Genomic DNA, 9399 nt, shown 5'->3' with positions numbered 1-9399 from the left:
ATTTCTGCAGATGTGCAGTAAGATCATTGAACAGTCCAGGTTAGAGTAGAGGCCCTGAGACACTCTTGAATTAAGCATTCAGATGCCATTTTAGCATGTGGATTTTTAGAAAAATAGAATTTATAAGCAAAAACATTAAAAAAAAACCTTTCTTAACCAAAATCTTTTGAGCACTTTTGCAGGGCCCTTGGTAGCTTGAGTCCTAATCCCATTAGTTTGTTTGTATTATTGTGTGACTTTGGTGTTTTAAAAGAATAACTTGGATTCACTGAAGTCACACAATAACACAAACAAACTAACAGATAGAGGCAGCAGCAGACACACAATTCCAGTGTTTTTACCTATGGAGTTTGGTCCCTTTGAAGAGAGCACTATTTGGCACATATATCAGCAGTTTCCCATCAGAAAAGGCTGTCTGACAACAAACTAATGAGGTGAAAATATTCTAAATATATTGTGCAGTTAAAGCAATATTGTTTTTTTTTTCAGTTTACCTTTTTTAAGTGCTTAAAATAAATATAAAATAAATAAAATATTGTTGCTGACAAAGTCCATAGCAGTACATTACTTAGCTTCCATGCTGGTACACTTCTCTGCTTCGCCAGACTGAGCGCGTGCTGACCGCCATCTACTGTAGGTTAACACTGACTATAGATAAGCACCTCATATAACCCCACTTTAAATAATCCGAACTATCCCTTTAATTTTACACAGTGCCAGCCACAGTACAAAACATGAAAAAAAAAATATCATGGGGCTTTAAACATCATCTGTCTGCCATGGAATAGCCTTCAGTGTGCAAGTTCTACAGGTGTCCCCCTGAGTACGTGAACTACAGTACTAAAGCCATACAGTGAGGAGGGGATGTTTTACTGTGGATTAAGATACGCCGTCATCTTATAAATATACGACACTGATGAAGGAAGCCAATGTTTTGATAAGAAGAAAAATGAGACAGTTATCTCTGCGACAGCTGGCTGAAAACACCTGATATTCCTGACATGAATCACACCATAACATTATTAATTTAAGGTATGCCATGACATAATGCCATATTTTTATTAGTTAGCTTTAGAAATAGCCAACCACCCCATAAAAAAAAGATTTATTGCCCACATAAAACCGGTTCCCTCCATCTACCATCAATACTTTCCAGTCCATAGTACAGTAAAACACGGCATTCACTCTGGATTTACATGACTGTAATTGTGGAAAATATGCAAACTGTGTGTGAAGGGCTTCATGTTAACTGTAAGATAGCCAATGTTGATGACTTTGATAACCTGGCTATTATTTGTTTGGTAATGACCTTATGTTGAACCTTTCCTTGGATTTGTTTCCACTTGGCTGTGTTTTTTTTAAAGCTTATTTTACCCATTACAAACACATCTAAATGCATAAAGAAACACGTGTATATTATATATATAAATATAAGTATATATTGTATATCCTTTTTTGTAAAAGCTGTTTTGAGCTACAAATGTATGGATGCAATGCATCATGGGTTATTGAACAAGATGTAAGAAAATACAATGATTTGTACCTACAGAGACATGATCGCAGGAAATTAAATAAAACTTCCTTGTCTATGCATTGTGTGTTCTGTCGTCATACAATAGCTTTATTTTTAGATGTATGCTTTACTTCAACTTCAGTTTATTTAAAGTGCACATCACACAGAGAGTCTCTGTACAATTTACGTGTCAATAAAGAACAACAGAAAAGAAAACAAAAATGATATTACATGTAAAAATTCACACACATACACAGGTAATAATGTTAATGACAACAAGGCTGAGGTTAGTAATTTTAAAAAAACACATCATGTAACTGCAACAGGGTTGGGGTAGCTCCATATCAAGGAGGAAAGAATTGAAAGAATCAACAGAGCTCGTCTCCTAAATGTGCAACACTGCAGCAAACAACACTGTGGTTTGTAAAAAAAAAAAAAAAGCAAATGTAAAATTTACAAATGCAATGAAGACATTGATTTTTAAGAATGTGTATTTCACTCATTTGACCTCTTGGCTTCCTATTCCCTCTACTCTTCTACCGCTGAGTGAATAATATGCACAACCAGTGATTTCAAAGATACAATATAAACAATGAACACATGTGCAATGTAATGCAACCTGAACAGCACCACTATAAATTATAGCCTCAAACAATTAGATTAGATTAGTCTGTTTAGAGAATTAGAAGATGATGACTATCAGCTTGGTTGTTCTGGTGTACCTGTATACTTATAATTAGAATCTCATATAAATGTTTTATTTCAGGGAAAGTTAACTGAGATGAATAGATCACATTCACACCTGGAAGCTGCCCAGTATGAGTGTTTGGCAAGTTACTTATTAAGTGTAATATGTTACTTTTTATTTATTGCTGGATGAAAAAGTAAAATTGTTACTTTACTTATTAATTGGTATCAAAAGTAATTAATTATATTACTCATTGTATTACTTTTTTACTTTTGTACCTTCTTGGCGGCTGTGTCGGCTCCAAAGTTGAACTGCTGATCAATCTCTCTGAGTGAGGCCTTCAAATCAGATTCCATCACCACAGATTCTCTCTTGAGGAGCCAAAAATACTCGAAATAATGATTATTCCACCTGTGGAAAGTATTTCTCTCTCATTTAGCTTTTTGGCTAGAAGCTAATGTGACATGCCCTGATTGGTCAAAAATACAGTGCACATCATCATAAGATAGCCTACCAAGGGCAAAAGGTAACTCAGTAACACTAACACTACTGGGAAAAGTAATAATATTACAGTAATGTATTACTGCCCAGTATAACCATGCCTTTTCTCTGCTGGTCACTGAGCAGCTTCACCGGAGGAAGCGGCAAGCGCTGTCGTTCACTTTCCTCACCCAGGTCTTTCCTGCCTGATTTGGGGGACTGAACTGCTGACCTACTCTTCACAAGTTTGTGCTTCTAACCTTTAGGCCCCCACTGCCTAAAAGTTCTATTATTTACCAAAATGAGTCTTCTTCTGGGTTAAAAACCATCATTCATGATCAAATGAATGTTCAAGAACTTTCTGGTAGTGATTTTCCCCTTTTTTCATCACTGTGGAAATAATTTGTCATAAGAAAACACTTCAACATATCAAGTTTATGTTGCTAACTATCTTTTTTAAATGTAAATATAATTAAAGGACACACAAAGTACACCACATCTTAATATCTTGATAATCATCTTAGATTTATAATAATTCTGTGTCACAGTGTCAGGGCCCTCTTGATACCTCAGACAAATATACCTGATTTCTGACCAGTATATTGATGACAGTACACTTCTCAACACTGAATAAGGGATCTAACATGGCCATATAAAACAGTTACACGTGAAAGAAAAACCGAATACTCCCAAAAAACATTGCAAAATTGTGCAGTAAAACTTTCTATTCATAATACTTACAACAAAGAAAAATGTCCGTCTTGCTGAGTGTTGTGGAAACAGTAGCAAGATAAACTGCAGACACATAAAAACACTGACATATTATAATGATACATATACAGCTACTGTTTAAATTATACATCCAGTTTCAGCTGTCATCACTGCACTGTTTACATAACAAACCAGCCGCCTAATCCAGCCATATAGACTTAATGATGTCATCTAAATGGATCGCTAATCTATGTGTGCACACTTTGATTTCTAACTTATCAAAGCACAGTTTGATCCATACAAAAAAACGACCCCTTCAGTACCTCTTCCACCCTTGGGCAGTTCATCACTGCAATGATTTGCAGCCAAATGTCTTACTTCACTTAAATGATCATTAATGCTGATAGCGCTTAATAGTGATGTGTGTTCCCTCTTGATATTCCAAACAGTCTATTGCACTGACTGTCAACAGAAAACGTGCAACATCCACTCAAAGATCACAACTATCACACTTCTTTTTCTCCTGCGTCCAACACTGCAGTTCGTCTCAGTCTCTCTTTGACTCGGAGGAACTCTGGTCCTTCTCGCTGTTGTCCTATGTCTCTCTCCAGCTGTGGAGAAATGAAAACATGCTAAAATTAAAATTTAAATCTCATATGTGTAGCCATGGGAAATAAGCACCATTTTTACGAAGTTGTTTATCTTTACCCCATTACATGAAAATCGTCTGCACTGAAAATGTTACTTAAGTAAAAGTATGTAAGTTTAATTAGGATAATGAACTTAAAATATTAAAAGTAAAAGTGCTTAAAATGTCTTCTGTGCTTGTTAAACTATTATATATTATATCAATAGACTTTTATTACTGACAAATTCATCTAAAAGCAGGATTTTACTGTTGTAGTTGTTGAGGTGAAGCTGATTTTAAACTATTATGTATACAAATTATTATTTCCATTATGGATTAATCTGCTGATTATTGTCTCTATTAATTGTTTGACTGTTTGCTTTGTAAAAAATAGTGAGAAAGGCTGTCACAAATACCCAACGTGACACCTTCACAATACTTGTTTTTGTCCACTCAGTAGTTCAAACGTAATAACTATTGAAAATATATTGAATTATTCAAATAATTTACAGAAAACTAGCAAATACTCACATTTGTGAAGCTGGAACCATGAAATGTTTTAACGTGAAAAATGACTTAATTGAATATCAGAATAATTGCGGATTTATTTTCTGTCAATCATTTAATTTATAAATTGACTAATCATTTCAGCCACTTGTATAAACTCTTTGGTTGTTTAATTTACTTCACATTTTATAAACTCTTCATAAGTTCTCTGTGTAAAAATCTTAATTTGTAAAGCAATTTGTAACTAAAGCTGTCAGACAAATGTAGTAAAATAAAAAAGGAGAAGTTCCCTCTGAGATGTAGTGGAGTTAGAAGTAGAAAGTGTCAGACAGTAGAAATACTCAAAAAATACTAAAGTCCATGTGCCTAAAAACTGAGCTTTATTGCAGTACTTGAGTAAACGTGCACAGTCCACCACAGTACCTTCTATAATAACTAGGGCCTTAGCACAAGGATAGTGATCAATGTATTTCTTGTACAAGTTCAGACAGGACTTCAACAGTGTCTGAAACAATGTCTATACTGCCCTCCAGTGGCTGACTGCAGAACACATAGATACAATCAGAAACACTGAGCATCTTTATATTATGCTATTTATACTATTATTTCACAGTAGATTATATGAGTTCATGTCAGCAACTGTGATGATTTGTTTGTGAGAATTTTTGCAAAAAATATGGAAAAAATGAGAGCATGTCCAACGTAAACCTTTTCTAGCCTCTGTTGTCTTTTCAATAGCTCCCGATGAAGCGGTGATGTGTTCCTCTTCACCTCTTCCTGATCCCTGCTCTCCTTCATCCTTTGTTCCCATTTCCTCTTCTCTAAAGCTCTCTGGAGTTCACTCTTTGCCTCTTGTGACACTCTCCTGACAGAAACACAGAAGGACTTCGTGATTTACAGAAACAGTGAAACCGAGGTGTCAGTGTGCTCACGACTGTCTGTGCGACTGTCTGTCCAACCTTTTGTGGGTCATCCGCAGTTCTTTATGGAGCTCCTGGTGGCTCCTGGAGGCCATTAAAGGATTGAGAGGTTTTTGTGGTCTGATGAGATTATGGCTCTCCTCTTCACTCTGTAGAGGAGGAGCCTGAAGCTCTGTGTATTGGTGTTGCTGCTCCCTCTGGTTTTTCTGCATTACAGAGACTGAAAAAGAATTTTCAGACCAAGATCATGTCGGTGTGCAGCTTTTTCTTCTCATACAGTATTCATCCTGCTTACAAGTAAAACATTCACAATTACAACTGGTTAAACTGCAGTATTATAAACTGCACTTGCAATTTTACATACACTATTTCTTTATTTCTTTATTTAGTTAGTTCATTATTTAGTTGGTTAGTTTTTTAGTTAGTTAGCTAGCAGGTTTGTGGAGTAATGGATTGCATGTAATGGGATTATGTAATCTGGATACAAAAAAGGATCTGGATTCCATGTTACAAGTTTTTAAAAAAGGAGTAATCAGTTTACAGATACATTTAGTAAAAAATGGGGATTAATAGTAGGATTACAATTTTATAGTACTGAACATTACACTACCATACACAGTGCACATACAGCTGTCAATTCATTATCATGGCCTCCAGTGAAAAAATGCTTTAATGGGTGGAAATTCTGCAAATTTGTTTTTAAATCAAACCTAAACCCAACAATGAACATAAAACACTGAGCTCAACATATATATATATATATATATATATATATATATATATATATATATATATATATATATATATATATATATATATATATATTGTGTTCACTATTTGAGTTAATTGTAGAGTTTATCACTTATAATATGCTCAAGAATTTACTCGATGTTGGAAATGGAGTCAATTTAAGGAACCACTGCTCAATAGAGTAGTATTACCTTCAAGGTGATAAGTATAGTGATGCGTATTCATGAAGAACAATCATAGAGAGACACTGCTGCCTGTAGTAGCTCCCATTGGGCAATCAGCCTCTTAAAAGTTAATAAATCACCAAAAGTTTGCTTATGTCAGCAAACATTGGCCACCAAAAGGTCATACCAAACCAAGTAAGGTGATAGCAATAAAACTCCTGGGTGTACTGAAGGTTGTGTTTTGTTGCTTCTGTAGTGGAGGAGCCAGAGGATGTGACTCAACTCCTCATTTGTAAAAAGGACTATTGTGTTTCTACACAGCCTCGCTTTAAACAGTTTACAGAGTCGAATGCTGAAAGACGGTGAACAAATGGTTTATTGACATCTACATAACAGCTCACTGAGTTAACAAATTAGGGCTCACTCCTTTATTCTTTAATGACAGTTAGAATTAATAAAAATGCTTCTGCTTTATAGCACAGATCCACCAGATACCTGCAACTTCCTCTCCCTGTCACAAAGAGGCAGACACCACACTCAACCTCTTTATGATAATGGTGATAATAGGCAGCAAGACGTTCCTTAGAGGTATAACATGAATAAATGTAGACACTAATTTTACTATAAAAATAATAAGTTGGTATCTGATCTACTGCGATATTGTATGTGTGTAGTGCTCAACAACAGCTATCGAAGTTGCTGTTGAACATAAACTGGCAGACATGTACTTACAAGGCGCATCACACGGGATATTTTTAGATTTCTCACCAGACCCGTTCAGGTGTGTCTCCTTTCGACCTGGTAAATGTTGCAGATCTCTCTGTCATGAGAAAAAAAAACAGTAACATGTCAAATAGAATATATTTCATAGTTATTACAGTCTTTGCCCTATGATGCAGTGTTCTTTATAATGCCGGATAAAATGTGTATGAAATAAAAAAAAAAAAAAAAGGTGCAGATGATAGCACTGCAAATAGAAATCCTCCAGTCAGGTCAAGAATGCAGGTTCATCCAAATGGCAGCGAGACCAACACAAAGCCGTATTATGATGCTGACAGACAAATGAAGTGTCAGCTCTGATTCCACATGTCCAGTGAAGCGAGTGCCCTTACTGGTGAGGTGGAGGGCTGCCACCTCATTAATGGCAGGATCAAACAAAACACAGTTTGATTCCCACTGAGCTCCTCATTTTCTGGAGTTTGAGCAGAATTAATTATCGGGCAAGAGATATTCCCCTGTGGGACTCAGACCGGACCGCTAAGTAAAGTGATTCTTTCTGGTTTTGCTGTTTGATGCATTTTTTCATGATTTAATTTATTTAATTGTTTAAAGTAGAACAAGGATGACAGACTATACTTCTTGCTCTGAGCACAATCTGCTAGACTAGGTTGCACCCACAAACGATTAGAAACTAAGATTAGTTCTAGCATGAATCTTTTTGGACGCACTGCTCAGGGTGTATAATGTCACTTCTTGAGAGACTCCTGCTGGAGACACATAACCATGGAAACCCGTGGCAACAATGAACTAATTTTAAAAAACAGCACATATGACGCCTAGTAAAGTGAAACCTTATTTACATTTAAATTGAAGCATTTTGACATTACACAGAGATGTCTTAGTTGCTATCTGTTGTCGTTACTACTGCATTGCATTGTGGGATGTTTGCTGGTATAGTGTCTAGTGCAAATATTTACCTGGAGATAGTATGCACCTAGCTAGCTTAAAAGTTAGGTAGCCTAGTTAGGCCACTCATGAGTGCCTGGCAGAGAAGCTCTCATTTAAGAAAAAAAATTGTTGGCTAAATTATCATCTGGAGTCGACTGATTTGACTTTGTCACGTAACTTTCTTTGACGAACTTGATTATCTTGCTCAATTAATCTAAAAAAAGCTGCTATTTTGAAAATTAAACCTCCTGTATTTTAAATCGGAGTTTAAAATTTTGATGGAGATTTAATTTAATCTAGGTTTGGAGTAAAAACCAAACTTTCTTGATTTTAAGATAGTTTGAAGGTGCTGTGCAACATAATTTTAAGTTAAACCATGACTTAATTGAGTATAAGAATTACTTCTTGTTGTTGCAGCCCAGCTATAGAGTTTCATTATCCATCCATTCATCCGTGCACATGTTACATAATGATCGTTGTAGGCTTGGCATTAGTTGCAATTCAGCTGCACCATGTTCTCCAGGGCCTCCACACAAACAACATACAGTAGCACCACTAAATGTGTTCAAAAACCAGCAGCCAAGATACAAATAAAGTAAAGTTTAAACAAGATGACGGTGAATTGTCAGATTGAGGGAAAAGTACAATCTAAATGAGGCATTTTAATGACAACTCTGCTACTGGCTGCTGTTTGGTTGATGAGGGGAGAGTCATGCTGTTTGGCTAAATCTCCGACAGCGGGTATTGTGTGGAGAAGAATTAATAGGACATGACGGGATAAACACTCTCCAAGGCCCATTCTCCAGCATTGGCTGGCGAGGCTCTTTTTTATTGGATAAAGACCTGTGTTTGGAGCAAGAACTCACTGTCTTTGGGAAATAAAAAATAAAAAGTTCTGCAAAATAAAAGCTTAAATGTAATGGAGATTACACAATGAATACTGTACAAATCAGAGAACATACTGTAACACTGGGGTTTAATCTCCTCAAACACATAATACATGCCCAGAAAACATTTTTGCCACATGGATGCTTCTGTTGGATTATCTTAATGTGACTTCAAGCGATACATACCAAAATAATAGAAGAATAAAAATGGACAAACTTACCTTCTTTCCATGGGTGACTCCCATGTCCTCAGTACCAGAGATTGTTTCAGCACAGAGACCTCCTGGGCTCACAGTGGACACTGTTTCAGTAATAATTTGAGGTTCCTCTCTCTCTCTACTTCAGCAGCCAAGAATGTCAGAGAGAGAAAACTTCTCTCCGTGTTTTGACCAATGATGAAGCTCCAGGCCGGGGGAAACAGCAACCAAGTGGAAGACCAACCCTAGAGAACAGAAAATGCTGGAGGAATATCGAGTTGGTAAT

At 36.2% G+C, this 9399-nt stretch overlaps 1 protein-coding gene across 2 annotated transcripts; it reads right to left on the bottom strand.

The window, feature by feature from the left end:
• Nucleotides 1-3110: 3110 nt before the first annotated feature.
• LOC146331785 (actin-associated protein FAM107A) lies at nt 3111-9395 on the bottom strand. Of its 2 annotated transcripts, none has more exons than XM_084745156.1 (5): nt 9138-9395; nt 7106-7181; nt 5487-5667; nt 5236-5392; nt 3111-4003 (listed from the first exon to the last, which is right to left on the bottom strand). In XM_084745156.1, exons 1-5 carry the CDS (start codon nt 9159-9161, stop codon nt 3899-3901), a joined length of 543 nt encoding a protein of 180 aa, XP_084601282.1. In that variant the 5' UTR covers nt 9162-9395; the 3' UTR covers nt 3111-3898. The 2 variants fall into 2 exon arrangements, with proteins under 2 accessions (XP_084601282.1, XP_084601273.1); XM_084745147.1 differs by having other exon boundaries at nt 7130-7181.
• Nucleotides 9396-9399: the final 4 nt, after the last annotated feature.

The sequence above is a fragment of the Lutjanus erythropterus genome, chromosome 2, assembly GCF_056507025.1.
Source record: "Lutjanus erythropterus isolate fLutEry1 chromosome 2, fLutEry1.hap2, whole genome shotgun sequence".
In the NCBI taxonomy this organism is placed as follows: Eukaryota; Metazoa; Chordata; class Actinopteri; order Lutjaniformes; family Lutjanidae; genus Lutjanus; species Lutjanus erythropterus.
Note: the sequence above shows the minus strand (reverse complement) of the source record. Positions and strands in the feature narration are given on the sequence as shown.